Here is a 24,708-nt window from a genome sequence, read left to right on the forward strand (position 1 = left end):
ACAACGACTCTGTTGCCCCACAATAGACAGTTCCCTTGCACGCTCATCTCATGAAAGCGCGTCTCGTAGGGTCTTCCCTCTGACCCTAGGTTTATCTGGCAGCCTGACCACAACGCTTCTCTTACTTGTGACAGCACCGGGTCTCTGGAGGTGGCTGCCGCAACAGCATTTGACGACAGCACCCCTGGGTATACTCCTTCCAGCATTAACACTTCGGCAGGGCAGTCAACAACAAATTCGGCAGTTGGCAGAGGTAGCCGGCTTAACCCATCGGCATGTGCAATTTGTGAACCCGGCCTATACTTCAGGACGTAACTGTACCCCGACAACAGCGAGGCCCACCTTTGCACTCTCGGAGAACAGGATTCGGGAACTGGCTTGTCTGCTGCGAGCAAGCCGAGCAGCGGTTTGTGATCTGTGACGGCTTCGAATTGCCGGCCCCATAAACACTGCCTGAACTTTGTAACGCCAAATACAAGGCTCAATGCCTCCTTATCTAATTGGCTGTAGTTTTTCTCCGGTTGCCAGGCTGCGGGAGGCAAAACCAATGGGGCGCTCTTCTCCAGATGACTCTCGTTGCGCCAGTACTGCTCCAATCACGAAGGGAGATGCATCAGTGACAAGCACAGTTGGCTTTCCTGGGTCAAAGTGTGCCAATATAGCAGCAGAGGCCAATAGCTCTTTGCTTCTCCGAAACGCCTGCTTTTCATCAGTTTCCCAGCGTCATGGTGTTCCCGACGCCAACAAACTATTGAGCGGCTGTAATACGGCAGAAAGGTTCGGCAAAAACCTTCTGTAAAAATTAACCAACCCGAGGTAACTCTGAAGTTCCTTGACCGCTCGGGGTGCGGGGGCTTCCAGCACTGCTTCAGTCTTAGCCGGGTTTGGACGCAGCCCAGCCGCACTAATGATATGGCCCAAGTACTGGACTTCTGGTTTCATGAATTCGCATTTAGATAACTTCAGTCGCAGTCCCGCGGTCTTCAGGCGATCCAACACTCGGCCCAAATTTTCCCAATAATCTTTGTCACTGGTTCCTGTGACCAGAATATCATCAAAGTACACTACGACATGGTCAAGGTCGTGCAACAGATTTTCCATCTCTCGCTGAAATATAGCCGGAGCTGATGAAACCACGAACGGCAGCCTTGTGAATTGGTATAACCCCTTCGGAGTGTTAATGGTGACTAGCTCTTGGCACTCCTCATCGAGTGGAACCTGCTGGTAGGCATCTTGCAAGTCAAGCATTGTGAACTTCTTGCCTCCTCTAAGTCGCGCAAAATGTTCCTCAATCTTAGGAATAGGGTAGGACTCGACGACTGTCACCGCGTTTATGGTAGTCTTAAAATCGCCGCAGACCCAAACCCGGCCGTCCCGCTTCAATACAGGAACGATGGGCGCGGCCCACAGGGAAGTTTTCACCGGTTTGATAACGCCTTCCCGTTCCATTCTCTGTAGTTCTTCAAAAACCCTATCGCGCAAAGCAAATGGTATCGGACGTGCCTTGACAAAACATGGCTTCGCCCCCTTTTGTACGGATATAGACGCTGTAACGCCGTGAAACATGCCAAGCTGCTCCGAAAAAACTTCGTGATATTGGCTTACCAGGTCTTCCGTAGACTTCACGACGTTGACTCCCTCCGTCTGGGCGATGCCTAGCTTGAAGGCCTTCATCCAGCTTCGTCCAAACAGCGTACGATCACACACACGTACGTTGGCGGGTTCCACACTGACTGGCTGGTCATGTGCGCCATATTTATTTCCTTGCAACATCGATGCCCCCGGGCGCCGGAACGGCAAACTAATCTTATCACAAGTTCTTTTTGGTTTGGCTCCCTGCTGTTTTCTAAGTATTTACCCGTCAATTTTCTGGTTTGCTTCTTCCATTTTGTATCGACATTCTTCATGTACAAGTAGCTGCAAAACCTTCCTAGCCCAACGCTCCCCCCATTTTTCTCAATCGCTTCTCAAGTTTTATCTTGCTGCTAGCTTCCCTGCCTTCAAATGATGTCCATCCCATATCACCTTGTACTCCTGACTTGGTGTATTCCCGTGAGCTCCTAAAGCAAGCCTACCAATTCCACGTTGCTTAATTTCTAATCCTGCTTGAACTTCTGATCTCATGCACAAGACCGCATTGCCAAACGTCAGACCCGGAAGCATGACGCCTTTTCATATTCCTCTCACAACATCACACCTATTGTAATTGCACAGTGCCCTATTTTTCATCACCGCTGCATTCCTGTTACCTTTACTCGTTAGATATATTTCGTGTTCTTTTAGGTACTCGATCCCATTGCTTATCCATACGCCCAGATATTTGTATTTATCTGTCATCTCCAGCGTGTCCTCCTGTATCCTATGTTCAGTACCTTCATTATCACTAAAAATCCTCACTGCTGATTTTTCCTTATTGAATCTGAAATCTAACCTATCCCCCTCATTACCGCAGATGTCCATCAATCTTTGCAAATCTTCCTTGTTGTCGGCCATTAGCACTATATCATCTGCGTACATCAATGCTGGTAGTGCCTGTTCAATAAGTTTCCCTTGTTTGACAAAAAAGAGGTTGAAGCCAAGTCCACTTCCCTCTAATTTCGCCTCTAATCCTTGTAAGTACATCATGAATAACAAGGGTGACGGAGGACACCCCTGCCTAAGCCCCCGTTTCACCTCTGTGGGCTTGGATACCTGTTTTTTCCACTTTATAACTACTTTGTTACTTTTATAGATTTCCTTCAAAAGATTATTGACTCCATCTTCCACACCTAGCATGTCCAGTATTCCCCACAAGTCCTCTTGAACTACACTATCGTACGCTCCCTTGATATCCAAGAATGCTTGCCACAGCGGCCTGAGTTCCTTTTCTGCTATTTCGATGCAGTGCATCAGTGAGAACAGATTGTCTTCCAACCTCCTGTGTTTCCATAACCCATTCGGCAGTTCCCCAGCACCCCCTCATCCTCTATCCATACCTGCAGTCTTTCCTTTATAATCTGCATCGCAAGCCTGTAGATCACTGATGTCACTGTTATAGGACGGTAGTTGTTTATGTCAGCTTTGTCCCCCTTTCCTTTAGAGATCATGCTCATTCTGCAAAGTTTCCATCCATCGGAGACTTCGCCATCGATTATTGTTCTGCTCACTGCCTCTCTCAAAGTCTGTTCAGACTTTGGACCCAATGTCTTTATCAGCATAATTGGAATGCCATCTCGGCCTGTTGATGTACTACTTAGAACCCTCTTCTCAGCCGTTTCCCATTCTCGTTGTGAAAATGGAGCCATTGCGCCACTTGATCCATCCTTGTCTATTGGGTGTACAAGGCACTTCTTCTTCGTTGAAATTTTTCTGTCACCCTTGTTCTTATATATTCAATAGCTTCGTCCCCTTCTAGCCTAGCACCTTGAGCTGTAGTTATAAACCTCTGCTCTAGGCTTGTCTTATTTCTTAGGTAGTTTAGATCGTTCCAAAATTTGGCAGCTGCCTTTCTGTCCTTTTTATGTACTTCTGCCAGCCACTGAGCACCCTTTCTTCTAATCTTTTCATTGATAAGGAGGGATGCTTCCCTTCTAAAGCTTAGAATGATGTCCCATTAACTTTCAATATCATTTGTCGGTTCACCCCGCTGCTTAGCATGTCTGTGTTCCCTAGAGTCTTCCTGACGTTTTGCTATGGCTCTCTTAACTTCCTCATCCCACCAACTCTTGGACCTGTGTCTTCTTTTCCGGAGTGACTAGTCACATGCCTTAGCAAGCTCCAGCCATGAAAGTCTAATTAGATGTGTGTATGTCCACAGTTTTATTATCCTCAGTGATTATTTACTCAATTTGTTTCGTAGCAATTTCTATTTGCCCTTCTGAATGAAAATTTTTGTGTAGTTGCCCATCTCGCCTCCTTTCCACTTTCGCTGCTCTTCCAAAACTTAGCTTTATATATCTGTGATCACTACCTAGACTTCTAGAGCCACCTTCATCTATGTGCATTCCCCTGAGCTTATCATACTGTCACGGGGTCGTGACGTGGCCGAAGACAGGTGAGTTTGCGTTTGAATTTAACTGTTTATTTGGGCGAACCTGTGCCCGGTAAACGGAAAGTCCGATTACAGTAGCAGTCTTGAACTGATAGCGGCGAACGGAGCGTCAGCCGTCGATCAACTACTGACAAGCGGCACAGCGCGTCGGCATTTATACTCTTGCCACCGAATGTTCGAGCGTTATCCCTGGCGGTGGCGTAGGTTCCATAATAATCTGTACCGTTTGCAGAGTGGGCGTGATCTTATCGAAATGATCTACTACAGTCCGGAAGCTTCTCGAAAACTGCAGGCGCGGTTTGCGCTGAGATTCGTGTAGTGTTTTGGGACGATAACAAAACTAGGGAAATGGAAGCTGGTCATACATCATATGTGACATCAGTGCGTAATCTATCGTTGACTGCAGCCTTCATACCCCCCATGTTATTTGCCCTTCACCTTCTCAGTACTCTTGCAAATGATCAAATCATGCCTTTCACACATATTCATGATCATTTTGCCTGTTGAGTCAGTATACCCATCTATATTTTTTATGTGCGCATTCATATCTCCCAGTATATTTTCTCACACTCTCCTCCTAATTCCTCAATGTTCTTTGATATACACTCCACCATTGCCTGGTTTTTTTCTCTGGCCTTTGCTCCCGTCCACAAGTACACCAAACCAAGGATTGTCATCTGCCCAGTGACTTTCCCTCTTAACCATAAATATTCCATGCATCCTTGCTTGACTCTTTGCCAACCCATGTTCTTATGTATAAATGCACCAATTCCACACCCCTTTTTGCTGCCTTTTGTTCTACTGCAATATTCCCATACATAGTCCAGAGTGCTAGGTGGTTGCTCCATGTCTCAAAGATGTGTCTCCACAACCCCATATACCATCAGCTCCTCCTGCCTCAACTGCTTATCTATCTCTTCCCACTTTAACCAACTCCTGCCACCCTGCCAAGTACTGGGACACACAATTAGGAAGACCCTGCCCGGGGGGGGGGGGCTTTTTTTATTTTTTTGAACAAAAAAGCGCACCTTTCGGAAGGACATGGTCTCCAGCCTTTTCAACTGAACTACCTCTGCATTAGGCAGAGCAGGGTCTGCCGGAGAAAACTTGTGTCGCATGTAGTCGCACACTGTCACAAAGCAGTGCCGAACTGCCTCGAAGAGTTCCTGTTGTTCCTTGGGCTTTAGCTTGTCTTATTTTTGAACAAAGGTGGTGGTCGCCGACTCGGCCCTCCTCAAGAAGTCTTCCGTGTAGGTCTGGTTGTAGCAATGTCCAGCCTGGTCACACTTCGCAAGGAGAACATGTCCGAGAGTTTTGTCGGACATGGACGACCGAAATTCAGTTCTTGTTTTCCTCACAAGGCTGAAGAGACGCTCACACTTGGCATTGCTGTGTGGAATTGACAAAATTCCAAGCATCACCTCGGCGATTCGGCTGAACTTCAACCTTCCATCTGCAGTTCTCAGCTGTGACACCATTCTCCACTGGGCATACACTCGTTCTTCTTGTAGAATATTGGGAGGAAGATCCTGAGCCTGCAACTTAGAAAACTCTACCTCCAGTTCGTCGACCGCTTCCATTTTCGACTCTCCCGGTTAAAAATCGCTTGAAAAGAGTCCACAAAAAAGCGAACCTTTCGGAAGGACATGGTGTCCAGGGTTTTCAGCTAAACTACCTCTGCATTAAGCAGAGCAGGGTCTCTCAGGGGAAACTTGTGTCGCATGTAGTCGCACACTGTCACAAAGTAGTGCCGAACTGCCTCGATGAACTCCTGTTGCTCACTGGGCTTTAGCTTGTCTACCACAGTCCTAGTTTCCTGTCCAATGATGAGGTCCTCGTCCCCTTTCTGTGCCTCCCTGCTATGGTAGTTGAGAAGCTCTGGGCTTCGTTTCAGCCACGATGGGTTTACGAATCTTGAGAAAATGTCTCGAAGAAGTTCCAAGAGAAGCGACCGTAGCACGTGGATCTGGGGAGCTTGTGCTTGCAAGGAGAGGTTCACTTTCTCGAAAATGGGAATAATATTCTGCAAGAAGAGACAATATGCTCGGTTGGTTTCCATGCTGAGGAAAACAAAAAGCCGTTATTCACGTGTTGGGCAGTGTTGGTCAGTCTTCTGTGTGCAAGAAACCTTGGCTTTCTTTGCTGGCACTGAAGGAGCCTGTGTCAAATTCTTTATTTTCGTTTTGCACTGATCAGGCTTTTCTGCTGGAGCTGTTGCTTGCTTTGCTGCTGCCTTTGGGATCTGGTATAGAAAGCTGGGACTCTTTTTGTCCTTCACTTCGTGCAAGAAGAAGCTCAACAGAGGCTTCCACTGATCCAGGAGCCCGGTCAAGCATTTCCCAAGAAATAGCCATCGAGTTGGGACATGTTTCAGGATTTTTCTGAAGTCTGCATCATGAATTTCCTGAAACTGCCTCAAGGCCTCCTTCTTCTTAGCACTCTTTTCCAGGTAATAAAATATATCTACAAGAACTTTAAAATATATCTACAAGAACTTCGTTCACTTTTGCTTGAAGGCACACTGCTCCCTTCTCAGCTGCCAAGTTTATTAAGTGGCACGCGCACCCGATTTTAATCAAATTTACTTGGACTTCCGTCAGCACCGCTGCCACGCCATTTTTTTTACCAAGCATCACGTTGCCGTTGTCGGAACAAAACGCTACACAGTTCGTGACCGGTATATCAAACGACGCGAGAGCCTCCAGAATTAGGTTGCCTATGTTGCGACCACTTGCTTGTCCCGTCAACGTACACAAAAAAGTAGTCGACTCTCAACTAAGCCAGACTCCCCCACGTATGTCACCACGATCGGGTACAACTGCGAGTGGCTGTCATTACTGCCGTCGATGACAACCGAGAAAACTTTTTGCTTCAAGGAACTCACTATGCGCTCCTGAGTATGGTTTGCCATCTCGCAAACAATTGCACTTGTCTTGGTTCTCGCCCAGCCGTACCGCTTTGCGACATGCGAAGTAGGGAACATCTTTCGTAGTAGGGGACCCACGTGGTCAGAGACGGTCAATGGAAGGTTATGTTCCAGCAGAAACCCAGTGAAGAGACATTCCGCTCGGATCACGTCACTATCAGAGTTCCGCTTTGAAAAAAAAACTGTCCCAGCTGCTGCTGCTTTTCTTGGCATTGCACGTGACTTACGTGTTTCTTGGATAAAACGTGAGCGACAACGTCGGTTTTGCCTCCGTGAGAAATGCTGATGTCGCAGCCACACACCACGCAGAACGCAAAATGCTTGCCCTTCCTCGATTCCACGATGCAGGGAAATTCGGATGTGTACTGCTTCGAAAACACAGTACTGTTTTCGCTCCCGCTCTTTACTAAGAGCCATGGTTGACAGCTAACCAAGACACCAACACCACTGCTCCGAAGCACGCCAACTCAACCGCTAACAAAGCACAACATGGCGAACATCGCAAGCTCGATCAACTGAGTGATGGCAATGGCAGTTGGTTTTGATTAGTCTCACCAATGTTGCCAGACCAACAGTAAATTTCCTGCTAAAAACGGCTAAAAATTTCCGCAAAACTACGTTTTTGCACGCTTCCCGGAAGATTTTTGCGTCAACCGTACAACCGTACAAAGGGGTCGAAATTCGTACATTGTACGGGTAATCCGGAAGACTTGGCAGGTCTGTTAATATAGCCTACGTCTGACTTAGCTCGGCCCTTGTGCCTACGTCGATTTCTTCTCCCACAGACTCTGTGTGGCTTCAATATTTGTGCCCCTTCAGAACCGTCTTTGGCTACCCTGTTGGCCTCAGGGCCTTGCGTCCCCCTAAAAAGGCTGTGGCTTTACGACCCATTCTATCACCGACCCTCCTGCCCGTCGCACCACTGTATCCTGTGCACAGGGGCGAGCGCCGGGCTCGTACACGTCTTGGTTCACTTCCATTACGCTGTATCCGAGTTGCCGGCTCATACCCTTGATCACACAGTTGGCCTCCACTACCCTCCTTTCAATCCCACGAGACTGCCCCCCGACCTGTGGGGCTGTGCATATGGTCACATGCACACTCCCAGAGGCTTCTCTGAGCTAATGCATGTCTTACTCTAACTGTCTGTGAAAGTTCTGATCCTTGCCCTTCAACAGATCAATGAGCCCAGCATAAATAATGACGAGATTTTTGCCCTTCATGCTGTCTTCTACCACCTCCTGAGCTTTGGCCAGAGCATCCACCTTGCTATTCCCTTACTGGGCCTCTACCTTCACTCTCTCATATTCCTTCACTGTCGTGAAGACGCCATCCGTAACCCTGGCCACGTTAGAGTCCCCCACCACCAGGACCCTTCTATGCTCCAATCGCTGGCTTCCTGTTTGTGATAGCGCCCCTGTTTGCTTCACCTGTTTCTCTCTCTGCCCTCTGTCCTGTGTTTCTGCCCTGCTCGAAGACTGCCGCGCCACCGAGCTGTATGTTCTCGGAGCCTCCGAGCTGTGGCCAAACACTGCAGCCCCCTGACCTCCCTTCTCGCCTGTTCCTTCCCGCCTGTCGCCTTCTCCGCTACCCACGCCTTCCGTCTCACACCGCTCGGGGCCGGGGCAAAGCGCCATTAACTCCTTTAACTGCTGTTCGAGCTCGGTCCGCCCTTCCCGTTCTTTTTGAAGGTCGCCCTTCACCTGCTATAATAGGCTGGCGGTAGCCTCCTCACGCTCGCGCGACGCTCCGGGCTGTTTTTGGAGTTCTATCCTTTGCTCCCGTTCCGCCCTAAGCTCCCCCTGAAACCCCTTGATGCTAGCCTCCATGCGCTGCAGGGCCGCCTTCAATGCCTCACACAGCCTGCACACGAAGCTCACCTTCTGCGTGTTGGCTAAACTCAAGAATTCTGTCTCGTCCAAGTAGCACCAGCGCTTGCACTCTTCGCCCTGCACCAGCTCACTCGCGCCCGTGGTTTTCCTAGCCTCCTTAGCCATCGCCCGCCCGACTATCGGACCAAGCGCCCGTCAGCCCTAAGCTCAACCCTAATCCTGCTATCCAGCCGCCTCTGCTAACTCTCCTACCTCAACAACTGTTGGAAGCTGCCGCCTAGCCCACACACACACGTGTTCAATTTCACTAGCAGACTCTCACTAGGCACCCTTCATATTCGGCTCTAGCTGTTAAACAACTAACCTGGTGCCCCGAACTTCTTCAAAACAGCCGCCTACCTCGTTCACGTGGTCAACGTCACAGCAACGTTGCCCGTGTCCCACACGTACAGTACTCGCAACGCAAGTTATTGATTAGGAGATAAAAAAAATTATAATGGTGGAAGGCCAGCCATGGCGTCTGGCGACGGAAGTGCCACGGGGCGCCGTCTCGGCGTGAGTGTGGAGGAGGGGCATGACGGCGGGCTGCAGCAGCATAGCTCATGACTTGCAGCTGAAACTCTGGGGGGCTGAGGAACGCCCACAGATTGCTGCATCTTCTGGCGTATAACGTCCGCGATGGAGTCCACGTGAGGCTGCACTGAAGGAAGCAATTCTCGCAGCTTTTCTTGCACGATCAGTCAGATCGTCACTCGGAGACGTAACTCGGAGGTTTCTAGCGCTTGGATGTTGGCGTAGCTTGTAGACGAGAAGTTACGGTTGTATTGCCGCGTCCATATCCCGAGCGACTTCTTTATCATGGATGCTTCCGAAATGATTTCGGTGACAGAACATCTTTGGCGAATTCCTGAACAGCACGGCGATGAGTTCCTGCTTGACTCCTCGCAAGAGCAGACTGAACTTCCCCTCGGACATGTCAGGGTCAGCATGGCAGAAGAGTTTATTCATATCTTCTGTGAAGAGCACCACGTTATCCTTTTGCACCTGCATACAGGTTTCAAGGAGAGCTGTAGCCTTCTCCTTGTTGATCACACTTGCGAAAGTAGTGAGGAACCTGGCGCGAAAGACGTCCCACGTTGTGAGGCTTCAATCTTGATTCTCAAGCCAGATTTGTGCAGCGTTTTCTAAAGCGAATTACACATGCCGGAGCTTGTCATCGTCAGTTTAGTCATTGAAGACGGCGACGCGGTCAAATCTTTCAAAGCAGCTTTACGGGTCTTCCAGTAGTGAACCGCGGAAAGTTGGCGGCTTGTTGGGTTGCCAGAGCAGGAGTGGTGCAGGTGGCACAGGTGCTGTCATTTTCGCCGTGGTTGATGTCAACGTCTTGGTTTTTTTAGCCTTCTCGGGTAAAAACCCGTACTCCTGTGGCAGACCTTGTTGCCTGCGGATAACTCACTGCTCGTGGCTGGCATCAGTGTCTTATTCGCAACGTGGGCTGGGTTCACGGCTTGACGGGGGCGTCCGGTACATGGGAGCAGCACCTCCACCAGATGTCACGGGGTCATGACGAGGACGAAGGGAGCAGACTGCAGGTCAAATAATAAACTGTTTCTTTGGGTCGAACTTGTGGCCACGTAAAAGAAAAGTCAGATTACAGCAGAATACTGGCACCGATAGCGGCGAGCAGAGCCTCAGCTGACAAGCCGCGAAGCGTGTCGGCATTTATACACTTGTCCTCGAACATTCTAGCGTTATCGCTAACGGCGACGTAGCTTACAGAGTACTGAGAAATATTTACTAAGTGCGCGTAATCTTAACAAAAAGATCTTCTGCAGGCCTGAAGCTTCGCGAACACTGTAGGCGTGGTTTGTGTTGAGAATGGCTCGTAAAGTGGTGATAACTTGAAGAAGGAATGTGGCAATATGCGTGTCATGTAAAACATGACTACATGCTACGTTCATAGCGCGCTCGCGGCCGTTTCAATTGCTCTACATATACCAAGATTAGAATCACGTGACGTGAATAGACGACAAAGGTAAATGATATGGCTAAACATATTAACCACGATACGCGTGTCACGTCAAGCAAGACTGCATGTTAAGCTCATAGCATGCTCCAGGCCGTTTCGCTAGCTCCATATATACCAAATTTATTATCACGTGACGTGAATAGACGATGAGGGTACATAACACTTCCAAACATGATGATCATTACATAGAAGTTGCATACAGCATGATTTACGTCCGCCTCGTAACGTTGGGCTGATTGACATATCAACTGAGCCGAGTGACATATCAACTTTCCTCATTCGTACTTCTCATTGATTCCCACTGTATGTGGGATCTGCCAGTTTTTTTCTTCGGGAGAACGCCGTTTCGCGAGAAAAAAGACAAAGCTCTTCGTTTGAATACCTTTGGAGCAACGATGGCCTTGCCGTTGAGGTATTCTGCAAGGTCTTTGAGTTCCGGATCGGCCCGCTGTCGTTTGGTGAAGTCATCAGTGTTTAGGGTACCAAGAAGTAGTCGCTGTCCTCGTCGTTTTGCGGTGGTAGGTCGACGGGGACCCGGGACGTTCAGTTGACGCCGGAGTGTTTTCGTCCGGACTTGTACACGACAAATATTTTGAATTCTTGAACGTGCAAGACGACCTGAAGGGTCCTTCAAGTTTCCTAGCCATCCCAAAGCGTGGTGTTCACTCAACACTTTGGAGGACCTTTTATAGAGATAGGGATGAAGCTTTGACGTAGCCAAGACGATAGCAACACGCTCTTTTTCGCTTGTGGTGTTGTTGCCTTCTGCCTGGGATAGCGACCAGCTAGCATAACTGATACCACTTTGTTCTCTGTTAGTCTTCTGCACGAGAACGGCACTGAGTCCTATGCTGCTTGAGTCGGTGTGGATTACCGTATCGGCATATTTGTCGAAGTGTGCAAGTCTCAGGGGCGACTTCACTCGTTGTTTGAGCTCTTGAAATGCTACAACTTGCGCTGTTTTCCAACTGCCTTCAACCGCGGTCTTTGTGAACTGCGTTAGTGGCTTTGTGGTCCATGACAAACCCTTAAAGAAGCCTCTGTAATAGGCGCACAAGCCGAGAAATCGGCGCATGGTCTTTTTGTCGGTGGGTTGTTGGAAGGCAGCCATGGCACCTGTTTTCTGCGGGTCTGAGCTCACCCTAGACTGGCTGATCACGTAATCCAGAAAGAGCTTTTTGTACGGGAAGCTACACTTTTTTAGCTTCAGGGTCGGTCCGGAGCTCTTGACTGCTTGAAGTACGCATTCAAAGCGCTCAAGGTGTTCGTCAAAGTTCGAGGAAAACACGACATCAGCCAAGCAAACGAGGCAAGCCTGCCACTTCAAGCCAGCCATTACTGTATATATCCATGACTCGCTGGAAACTCGCGGGTGCCATACAAAGACCGAAGAACATGACCTTGAACTCGAACAGGCCGCCCAGTGTTATGAAGGTAGATTTTTCACGGTCTCTCTTGTCGACTTTCATCTGCCAACAGCCGGTCTCGAGGTCCATCGAAAAAGAAAAGTACCTCGTATTGTGAATTCTATTCAGAACGTAGTTTATACGAGGGTGAGGGTACAAGTCCTTCTTTGTGATTTTGTTCAGGCGGCAATAATCGACGCAAGAACGGAGGGTCCCATCCTTGTTCTTCACTTATACGACGGGTGACGCCACGGACTCTTGCACGGCTGAATAATGTCGCGCAGCATTTCGGCGAGTCGTTTTTTTTTCACAGCCTCGCTTTTGCACGTTGAAACTCGGTAGGGGTTATGTCAAAGGGTGCAACACTTTCTTCTGTTAAGATACGATGTTTCGCGACTGGGGTTTGTCGAATTCCCGGGAACGATGAAAAGCAGTCCTTGAATTATAGGAGCAGGGTCTTTAGCTGATCTTGCTCGCACTTTGTTAGGCTCGGGTTAATGTCGAAATCTGGATAGGGGCTTCGATACATCGAAGCAGCTTCGGTAGCATTGAAGAGGACGAATAATTGCTGGCATCCCCGCATTCATCGGTGTAGGTGACCGTCGCGCCACCGTTGTGATGCCTAAATTCATGGCTGAAAGTTTGTCAGCAGGGGCGTAGCCACAATTTCGTTCCGGAAGTGTGTGTGGGGGGGGGGGGAGGGGGGTTACACACCAAACCTAGGAACAGGCATCAGTTTTCCTCTGTGACGTACGTCAAGATCGGCTGGAGTTTAAACAGATGGTGTACTTATATATCAAGTCATGCGATTCCCTCTCTCCCCACGTTATGGTTGCGAAGAGAATAAGAAAAAGTGCTGATAGAATCACTGATTGATGCAGAGGGTTTAACGTCACAAACGCACCATATGAGTATGAGACGCCGTAGTGGAGAGCCCCGGAGATTTAGACCACCTGGGGTTCTTAACATGAACCCCAATCTGAGCACACGGGACTACAGCATTTTAGCCTCCATGCAAGATGCAGCCGCCGGGATTGGACCCCGTGACCTACGGGTCAGCAGTGGAGTACCTTAGCTACTAGACCAACGCGGCCGGGCAGTACTGTAAGAATTAAGTGCTGTAAAATACAGTAAACGACATGTACAATTACCGTTTGGAGCAACGGCCTCTCGTCCCACTGTTGAATGGACAATGAATGGGAAACACATTATTGCGTTTGCCCACCGGAGAAGACATCGGTGAAGACATTGTTAATCGGTAATCTCTGTTAAGCGCATACGTGGCGTAGCCCTTGTCGGGGCGAAGTATAAGTTTCGCAAGCCAAGGACGGTTCCGCTTACAACGAGGAAAGAGAGGTATACGCAGCATGTTTTTCTACATCCATAATTTTATTTCGGTCATGCTTACTTTGCCGAGCGAATTTCTTACTGTCCATGTCTGTGACTGCATGCCTATGGGAATGACTTTTATGTTAAGCTTAGTATGTCAAGCAGCCCTGAAACAGTGGCAGCTTTGAGTCAACATTTTTTTAAAATTCACTGCGTGCATCCAAGCATGCTTGCAATACGCAATAAGTAAAATGATGTTCCTTTAGCACAGCTCAGTTTGAGCGTGAAGATGCTATGCAGTCAAGAAGGTGAAAGACGGACGACAGTGTGAGCGCTGCATAGCATCTTTTGACTGCATAGCATATTTTCTTCACGCTCAAACTGAGCTGCGCTAAAGCAATACCAATTTATCATGCACCAACTAGACAGTCAGTAGAACATGGCAATAAGTAACTTTTGTAAGATCTGCTGCCATTTAGCAACACAATTTTGCAAACGTGATTTTACGGGCAGATTTTCAGTTGCACTGGGACTTTTGATAAAAATGAAGTACTCTAATCGTAGAGGTTTATCATGCAATCTGCGAGGGCAATGTAATTGTTGATGAGAATTGTTCACCTCAATTGAACGTGCACGTGCGACCGGCCTCACATAAAGGTCACTCACATAAAGGTCACCAGGTGCATGCGACGCACTTTCTTTCGCCATGCAATTCCTCCCTGCTTAGCTTCCAGCTATTTCGTCGGGACGAGAGGAGAGAATGCAATTGCAGCATGCAACAAATTTTTGGAACTCCGCTCTTACTAGACCGATTCTAGAAACTTTGCGGCGATAGATTTGTGAGGCAACAAGCATGTTTATTGGCTCCATGGCTACTTGAACCCCTTTAAAGGAACATGTTACCCTCAAATCAATTCATTTTATTAAGTTTGTTATGACGGCTTATATGCACCAAGTATAATAAATTTTAATACGTTAAGTATCTTACAGGTTATCTATCACTCGCATCCTACCAAAACTACTGCTCAAGGTTCTTTTGACTTCCTTTGAACGAAAAAATGGCATTTGCATACAGCCCCTACTTCAATTCAAAGGAAATATTGTGCAGGTTAGATTATGATATTCCCCCTTATTTTCGAAATGTCATACATACCATTCAAATTCAATTTAAAATTATTCGAACAAAATCTCTATTCGCTTCGAATTCACTTCGAACCTAAAATTCACTATTCACACAAGCCTACATAAACAGTAGCATTGAGATGCGAGTTGATTAACCTGTTCGTATTGAAACCAACTTGCGATGCGCAACAGCTTGATAACAAATGCTCTTCTTGTATAGCAGCCTCATTTATATTCAATGCTATACAACAGCTTCCCCCAGTTACCTACAATTTGTCAAACCCTGTGCAAGCTTATTCAATCTTATGCATGCACATTTTTCAGTTCATCATTCTATCTAGTTTTCTGCCTTTCTCATCGACTTTCCCCATCTTTTCACAGCCACCCAATCTCTCTAACTGGTCACTTGCCTCTCCCTCACATATCTTGACCTGCCCAGGTCCACTTTTTTTTTTCCTGATGCTATATATAATTCCATCTAGCCTTATTTTTTTCTGTATTAAGCTTTGCTTTTTTATTACCTCTACATTCTGCTAACTATTTTCTGTTTCTATGTTGCACAGTTTTTTTTTATTTGTTATGGACTTTTTCTTTTTTTACTATCATACATTTTTTCACACCACATGTTAGTACTCGCAGCATACAATAGTTGACCACTTTCCACTTTAGCGGCAGTTACAAATTGCCTTTCATGATTTGTGTATGTCTGCCATCAACGCTCTAGCCCATCCATACTCTTTGGTGAATTTCCTTTTCATCAGTAGTGTGTCCTGTCAATATCAACAACTTAAATATGTATATGCTAAGGATTCTAGTGTGCTGTTGCCAGTTGCAAACTCTCGCTTTCTTGTTTGGTCTCCTAACATTTTATCTTTGTTCAAGTAGGGTTAGAGATACATAGGTAAAATACATTTTCTCAGTTTAGACCCTCAGTTTGTTGTAGCTCGCCAGCATCAATGCTGAAATCAAAACGTCATTTGCAAAGTGTTTGTATCGAAATATTCCTTGTCAATCTCTACTTGTGTTTCTTGTCAACATGGTGGCTCGAATACTTCTGCTAAGCATGTTGTAAAGATTGTTCAGATTTTGTCTCCTTGCCAGATCCACTTCACAAATAAAATTTTTCTGCCCTATAGTGGACTCTCTGTAGACGTAAGCTAGGGTATTCATGTATGCATTATGGACTAGCTGCTTCAAGACTGCTGGTATCTCTACCGAGTCAAATGCTTTTTTGTGGTCTCTGCAAGCCAAGTAAAGAGATGGGTTCTGTTTCGCAGATTTTTTTAGTTTGACAGCGCATGGCAATGATCCCCAGTGGGAAATCATTTGATCTGTGTATAATTCTCTCATGTCTTTTTTTTTCTGTATTTGTATGGTATTCGTGTTTTTACAATTTGGCAGCACATTTGATTGGCCAGTATGTGAGGCATTGTGCGGAAAGTGTTACAAGTTTGTTAAACACGAGATCTCCTCTCCAAACTCCTCTGTTGAATAAAGTTTTTCTCCTCCTCCTCCTCCTTTATCTTTGATCGAGTCAAAAATTTCATTGCATGATTTTTGTGGCTCTTGTTTTGTAGGGCGCCATTCTATTCTCCCAGGGTAGGGTATCTAACGAGATTCATTCTTGCTTAGGCTTCTGATTTTGTTTGTTTCTTTCGAACTTTGCCTATACTAACTGATAAAATTTAATTGTTTTGTTGAACTCGGCCTTCTGTCTCTGTTAGACAGCTAATTTGTGAGCTGTAGAGCTGTAGTAGAAGTCTTCTTCCATCTTTGCTGAAACTGCTGATTACTTTGCCCTACTTATCTGTTGGTGTGTGCATTCGTAAAAAGTTTCTTATCATGCTCTGTCCTTCCTTTCAATTTTTAATCTATTTCCTTGTTATTATAAATCTTTATTACCAATTTTCTTTTTGTTAATCAGCTCTTTTAGCTCAATGAATTCAACTTCAGATCTTGAGTAGATAGCTATTGAGGATTCTTGCTTTTCTTTAGGTATTTTTTTGTGATTTGGGAGAGTTTGCTTACTTCCTGTCTCAGTGCTTTAACCTAACTACAGTTGTGTTTTAGGAATCAATGTAGTTATGCTTTTGTTCATTTATTCTGTCACATTTTTTTTGTTGTTCTAAGGCCTCGCACACTAGTGTTCTAAGGCAACGCTGAACATGCACGCGACTGTGGCTCTGCTTCACTTTGAGGGGAGCCTTCCAAGTCCTCTGTATATTATAAAAAATTGAATTTTCGGGTTCCTTGAAGTTCCGCATTCAATTTTGGCGGGCTTACTGATGATGATGACTATAAAATTCAAACATGTGAAAAGATAGTTTTCGTCAACTAAAATGAACAGTTTAAGAAGAAAAGGCACGAAACACGAATTGCCGGTCATCGCTGCTGTAGCTGAGGTTGTAGCTGCGTTGAATTTTGCTCGCAACAACCTAGGCTTACGTTGGCTCGTTGGCGCTGCGTCTGTTTCCTGAGAAAATGAGGAAATGTGTCAAGGCGGCTTCCAGTTTTCGTACAGCGTTTTGTATCACAAGAAACTTGGATATCATGCAAACATCATTAGACAGTAGGCAACATTGTGAACTAGCGAGATGACCCGTTTTTCACCGCTAGAAGTGCGAAATTGCGATATCATGCAAACGTCATGAAATCCCATGAAACCATGTGAACTAGCGAGATACAGTTTTATAAATCTAGAGTGATAAACTGCGCCATCATGCAAACGTCATGTAACAACACGAAACTATGTGAACTAGCGAGATAGAGCATTTTGTACCGCTACAAGTGCGAAACTGCGATATCATGCAAACGTCATAAAAGCCTACGAAACGTTGTGAACAGCATTTTGTACCGCTAGAAGTGCGAAATTGCATTACCATGCAAACATCAGGACAGCGCACAAAAAATGCGAAATAGCGAGAATTAGCATTTTGTACAGGAAGAAGTGTGAAACGTGCGATACCATGAGATCATTGTACAGCACAAAAGGACGTGAACTAGCAAGATAGTGTTTTTCATTGCTACAAGTGCGGGATGGCGATATCCTGCAAACAACATGAAACCGCACGAAACAACGTGAACTAGCGAGATACAGCATTCTGTAAATCTAAAAGTTAGAAACTGCATTATCATGACACCGTTATGTCACTGCACGAAGCGATGTGAACTAGCAATATACACCGCTTTGTACAAATAGAAGTGTGAAACTGCGATATCATGCGAATATCATTACACAGCAGGAAAAGATGTGAACTTGTGAGATAGTGTTTTGTGCTGCTATAAGTGCAAAACTGCAACAAAATGCAAATGTCATGTAACCGCATGAAACGATGCGAAGTAACGAGATTCAGCGTTTCGTACCGCTCGATCGCGAAAGTGCGATGTCATGTGAACATCATTAACAGCACGAAAGGATGTGAACTAGCGAGATGGTGTTTTGTACCGCTAGAAGTGCGAAACGGCGACATCATGCAAACAACATGAAACCGTACGAAACAACGGTGAACTAGCAAGATACAGCATTTTGTACATCTAGAAGTGCGAAACAGCGATATTATGCAAACAACATGAAACCACACGAAACGACTTAAACTGGCGATATACAGTAATTTGTATCGTGAGAAATTTCGATATAATGGAAACATCATTAGACAGCAGAAAATGATGTGAATTAGCGAGATACACCGTTTAGTACCACTGGGAGTGCGAAACTGCAATATAATGCAAACGTCATGAAAGCAAACGAAACGATGTGAACTAGTGAGATACAGCGTTTTGTATCACTAGAAGTGAGACACTGCGATATGCAAACATCATGTAACAGCACGAAACGATGTAAACTAGGGAAATACAGCGCTTTGTATTGCTAGAACCGCGAAACTACGATATCATCCAGATGTCATGTAGGAGCACGAAACAGTGTGAACTAGCGAGATACAGCGTTTCGTACCGCTAGAAGTACAAACCTGCGATATCATGCAAACATTATTACAATGCACGAAAAAATGTGATTGGTTGATTGATATGTGGGGTTTAACATCCCAAAACCACCATATGATTATGAGAGACGCTGTAGTGGAGGGCTGCGGAAATTTTGACCACCTAGAGTTCTTTCACGTGCACCTGCACCTGAGCAAATGGGCCTACAGCATGTTCGCCTCCATCGAAAATGCAGCCGCCGAAGCTGGGATTTGAACCCGCAACCTTCATGTTAACAGCCGAGGACCTTAGTCTCTAGAACGAAAGGATGTGAATAGCAAGATACAGGGTTTTGTACCGCTAAAAGTGCGAAACTGCATTGTCATACAATTGTCATGTAACAGCATGAAAATATGTGAACTTGTGAGATCGAGCATTCTGTATCACTAAAAGTGCAAAACTGTGATATCGTGCAACCATTATACAGCATGAAACGATGTGAACAAGCGAGATAGTGTTTTTCACCGTTGCAAGTGCGAGATGGCGATTTCCTGCAAACAACATGAAACTGCACGATATGACCTGAACCAGCGAAGTACAGGGTTTCATAAATCTAGACGTGAGTAACTGCATTATCATGGAAACGTCACGTCGCCGCACAAAGTGATGTGAACTAGCAATATACACTGTTTTGTACAACTAGGAGTGCGAAACTTGGATATCGTGCGAACATCATTACACAGCACGAAAGGATGTGAACTAGCGAGATATAGCCTTTTGCACCCCTAGAAGTGCAAAACCTTAATATCATGCAAATGTCATGAAAGCCCACGAAACGATGTCAACTAGTGAGATATAGCGTTTTGTATCGCTAGAAGTGAGAAACTGCGATATCATGTAAATCTCATGTAACAGCACGAAATGATTTGAACTAGCGAAATATAGTGTTTTGTACCCCTACAAGTGCGAAACTGCGACATAATGCAAATGTCATGTAACAGCACGAAACGATACGAAGAATCAAGATACAGCGTTTCGTACCGCTAGAAACGTGAAACTGCGATATCATGCGAACATCATCACACAACACGAAAGGATGTGAACTTCAAAAAAATGGCTAGTTGGGCGAGTTGGTAATAATGCATAATATACTGCACAAAAAACGGACGGAAACACGAAAGGAGAGGAAAGGACAGACAAGCGCAGATTATCAACTGAAGCTTTATTGCAAGACAAGGCAATATATATAAGGAAAGGATAAAAAGCAAGGGAGGCAAAGGGGAAGGAGAAAAAAGGCACAAGAGACCAAATCAACAAAAACCTAGGCCACATAAGAAATAGCACGTGCGTCACATAAAAGGAAGAAAACTTAACTCTTTATTATGTATAGCCACAGAGTATGTATGTATGGAACACTGACGCACGACTCAAAATTTTTGTGAATATGCGCAGCCTCAATAAGTTCATGCACTTTTTGGTTCTTATGCCGAAACAATACAGAAGTATCACCAGAGAGCGGCAGGCAGCCGCATTTCTTATAGTGGGCTGCCAGATGAAGGCCGGAGTGGCCTTTCAGAGAATTAAAATGTTCTCGAAGTCTAATATTTAGACAGCGACCTGTCCGACTCATGTATACACGTTTGCATGACAATGATATGGAGTAGACAATACCGGTGATGCAGGGTACATAATTATGAATATGACTAACATTGTATGTATCTTACTGGACATATGTCTGATTTACAACTCGTCTATCTACTTTGGCACATCAAATGGACAACTTGTTCCTGGCAGAATTGATGTTGACCTGATGTGACGCTTCTATCATAGAAGTACATAACGTCTACAAAAATGAGAACCAACACTGCAACCACGTTTGACATTTCATCAACGTTTCGCCTGCATAGGGTATTTTTCCAAAACAATTTTGAGACGTGGCATGACTCTTTGGTAGAATACTTGATTGCCAGGCAAAAGGCTTGGATTCAATTCTTGCTGTAAGTCTGATATTTTTTTTTTCATTTATTGGGTAAACACTGCCGATGTCAATTTTTCTTAACGTTCTCACATCAATGCCTTTTCTCTCTATTTGTGGGTCTAAATAAGCTGCCAATCACCTGTGGCCCATAGCCACGGCCTGTGGTGAATACGTATGTGCCACACGTGTCTGAAGAAAAGGGTATGATGGCGTACGTAAGAGAATTTTCATGTCATGATCTGCCAGACATACTTACCAAGCCCTTTTACCCTACCATACTAAATTTAGTCGACAACGAGGTGAGAAGGAGAGCATGAGATGCGTGTAAGTGGCTAGACAGATATAATATACATAGACAAAGACGCTCAAATTACTTGCAGACCTCTAAGAAGTGCTTCACATTTAAGAGTCAATAACCACTTTATTTAAACATCCTATAAAAAATACTCAACTCTATTCTACAAGCATTTTTATAAGGCCCTTTGTCGGAAATGAACATTTGGTAGTTTGGCGCTCCTCTGTCTCTTTTCTTTTTCCTTTTTTTAGCATTGTGCCTGTAGCAACATTTTTTCCGAACAGAGATGGTACCAGAAATTGCGTTAGCACATGAATGAAAGTAAGAATAAATGTAAGGGCTCGTCTTTTATGTTAGGCACTGAATTACTGAGAACAGACAACTATGCCACTGAAAGTATAGGGGATGTTATTGGAAGCAATTGTATTGTAAATGTGAAGAAAGATAAGTATCTGAAAAGATCATTTGCCAATGAAAGGATCCGACGTGACATAGTACTAAGTGACAGACAAACACAACGCATCCCAACACATGAATTGCACAATGAGTAGCTGGTTCAAAAGGCTCACCCATTCAAAAGGCTCACCCAGGCACAATTAATCATCAGCAACAATATGGACAAAGTGAGCAGCTGCGTACGTGCACTATTGGCTTACAGACACGTAGCGGGCACCTCCTGATGCTCCAACGCATTTTTTATCCTACACTTACGCTGTATGCGATTGTAGGCATTCTCAAATAGCGAAGAACGGTCAACGCCGCAGCTGCAAACATTCATTTTCTCGCGGCATGGTTGAGATGCCCACCAAGAAGCTACGCCTAACTGTGAAGGCGAATGAGGCCCGATAACACGATTGCGTAGAAGCAGGAAAGCTTGGGCAAGTTTATAAGACATTAGGAACAACTTTGAAGCATCGAAAAACAGTTTCAAGTATCAGTTTAAAGTTAGTGCTGGTCCTATCCACTCTTTTTTTCCGGTCCTTGTTTTACGGCACTTCAAAGTTTCCTAATGGGAGCGCGATTGATCAGTTTGCATCATTTCCTTTTTATCAAGGCAAGTTTTTTAATCCTACGACAATGAGATCACGTTACAACGGGACCTTGCAATGCTTTCACAAACACTCAGTATCGGTATTTGGTGGAGTAGTCCTTTGGCGAGACGACCAAACCGCGACCCTTGCGCGCTCCCCGATACACAGTCTCGATAATGTCAATCATCTCCTGCTTGTCCTCGAGGGCCCAGTTGATCTTGTTGTTGTTGCCTGTGCCCAAGTCAATCATGATATGCTTGTTGCGAAAAAAAAACATCACGGTGCACGGGTCGTATAACTCATACATCTTGTTGAAGTCCGGTACCTCAGAAATGTCCACCAGGTAGAGGGCTGCGAAGTTTTTCACCTGCAAACAAGCATCGACTCAATCATTTCGTCACGCTTCTCACTTCAAAATGACAACCTCGCCAGTACACGACAACAGCAGAAACGATCCAAGCTTAGGTGTTGCATTACAACTGAGCGAAATCATCGGTGATTCATCAACATTCCTCATTGGTATGAACACAATACCATGGCCAAATATTTGTTAAATCCCGCACCACCTTGGAGTGACAATATTTATTTACCAAGAACTTTAGAATTACAGTGATTCTAGGACTACAATCTTTCGTGGAATACAGACACGCAATACACAAAAAAAAAAAGAGCAGAAAGGCGAGTTGGTGCTCTTCTCATTTGCCTGTTTATATTTTTCTTCTTTAATTGTATTGAATATTTTGATTTGATGAAGCCAGCATCACCTAGCCCATGAAAGCAAGCTTTACTGAGGTCTTTATTTGATTACTTTATCCTCTCAGAAACATATACGAGTTGACATTACATTCAGATATTTATCACCAACATGACAAAGTAGCAGGTTACAACAAAAGACGGGTCCACAAAGGAAAATAACTGATAAGTATTAAGGTTAAATGATGCAACCAGGAAAAGGTCTCTCATGAATGAGCTGAACTCGTGTCCGCCGCATTGGCAGACAACATACCAACTTGAAAAAAGATCACACGTTGCCATCATGTGTGGCACAATCCCAATGCAAGGTCATACAACTGTCACGTGGTCACCCTCTGACTTCTTGAACTTCACAAAAGTGAAACCCCATTAGGCAGTTGGACGAAGATTGGGTTGTGGCCATGTCACACAGGATTTTATGAGCTTTGGAAAGAAGCCTCAAGGTGTCCATTAGGTTGGATAGGTCTAGCGCGATTTAGATGAAGACAGGAGAGATACAACACAGACAAGGGCTGACATTCAACTGAGTTCATGTGCATTTCAACAAGCCTATGCTCCAGAAACCTGCCTGTATTAACCTAATTTGGCGCATAAAAAGGCTTGTTAAAGTGTAAATAAACTCAGTTGACTGTCGGCGCTCGTCTGTGTTGTCTCTGTCTCCTATGTTCGTCTAAATCGCGCTAAACCTATTCGAGTATATACCGACTCAAAGTCAAAGTAATATTGGTCCACTAGGTGTTGCTGCCCCTACATCATCTGTAGCCAATGCAAAATTGAGCGTCTAGTCTTATCGAAAGCTTTCTGAGGCGTACGTATGACTATGAAGAAGTATTCCCCGACGATAACAATACTGCGTAATGCGAATTCAGAGCGTAGCGCCTCGTTCGGGCAATGGCAACTGTGTTTGAAGTTTTGGCTCTCCACAGTTGCAGCAAAGTAACATTTGTTACGTATTGCCACAGAAGCTTACAGTGCTCAAGTGCTACGCACACCCCTCTGCGTGCATTACAGGCGTCGCAAACGAAGCGGAATGCCCTGTTTTGACGAGCGCACATGACAGCCATGCATCCGCACATGAGGTGAAGAGGCGCTCTTTCGTCCTCGCTCACGCTGATTGATTGATTGATTTGTGGGGTTTAACGTCCCAAAACCACCATATGATTATGAGAGTCGCCGTAGTGGAGGGCTCCGGAAATTTTGACCACCTGGGGTTCTCTAACGTGCGCCCAAATCTGAGCACTTGGGTCCTCGCTCACGCTGACTCTGCTCCATGCTGCTCTCTAAAACTGCGATTTATTCAATAAAAGTGTTTTGGCTTTCATCACATATACTTGTTGCTGCAAGCATGTAGGCCGTCATACTCGCAGGAGTGCTGACATCATAACATACACTAGTTATGGAATGTGTTTGCTTTACCTGTGCACTGAGAGTCGCACTGCAAGTTGTCATCGATTTCATTGCAGGTACGCTACCACCTAGATCACACTTTGGCAGCGGCGGCAGGCTGTGAGCACACGCGTACTCAAGCTTATTGCATCATCTTTTTCAGTATATTCATCGACTTGACGAAGTGACGATGCCGGTGCGAGCAGTTCTTGCTGCTGCTATCGCCGACAGTTGCTGACGTGCCATCTGTTTACTTCCGTGTGACGTACAGTGACATTTTCCAGCGACTTCTTTCGAGGCATTTCAGGAGTTTTCCTCACACTTTGGCAGCGGCGACAGGCTGTGCGCACACGTGTACTCATCTTTTTCAGGTACTGCAGTGGCCTGCCAGTAGGTCCTTTCTTGACCCTGTGCCCCTTCGGAAACCAGGCCGCCTCTGCGTTTGTGTTTCCACCGTGTGGTATCGGAGTTTCAGTTTCGGAACCGATTGGCTGGCCCCTGGGGGGCATTGTACATAGGTATATGTACAACGCCCACGGTGGGATCAGAAGCATTCCCCCACTGTGTGATCAAGGGTACGAGTCGGCAACTCGGATACAGCGTAATGGAGGTGAACCAAGACGTGTACGAGCCCGGCGGTCGCCCCTTTGCACAGGATGGCATTCACTAC

The 24,708-nt window shown here is 45.7% G+C and overlaps 1 protein-coding gene across 12 annotated transcripts in view; it reads right to left on the reverse strand.

The window, feature by feature from the left end:
- Positions 1 to 19,800: 19,800 nt before the first annotated feature.
- The window catches only part of Dim1 (thioredoxin-like protein Dim1), a 126,568-nt gene continuing 121,660 nt past the window's right edge, over positions 19,801 to 24,708 (reverse strand). For all 12 annotated transcript variants that reach the window (XM_037417963.2, XM_075883295.1, XM_075883296.1 and 9 more), the window contains one exon: positions 19,801 to 22,266. In XM_037417963.2, the coding sequence (XP_037273860.1) occupies positions 21,991 to 22,266 (276 nt within the window). In that variant the 3' untranslated portion in view covers positions 19,801 to 21,990. The remainder of the gene's footprint in view (positions 22,267 to 24,708) is intronic.

The sequence above is a fragment of the Rhipicephalus microplus genome, unplaced genomic scaffold, assembly GCF_043290135.1.
Source record: "Rhipicephalus microplus isolate Deutch F79 unplaced genomic scaffold, USDA_Rmic scaffold_16, whole genome shotgun sequence".
In the NCBI taxonomy this organism is placed as follows: domain Eukaryota; kingdom Metazoa; phylum Arthropoda; class Arachnida; order Ixodida; family Ixodidae; genus Rhipicephalus; species Rhipicephalus microplus.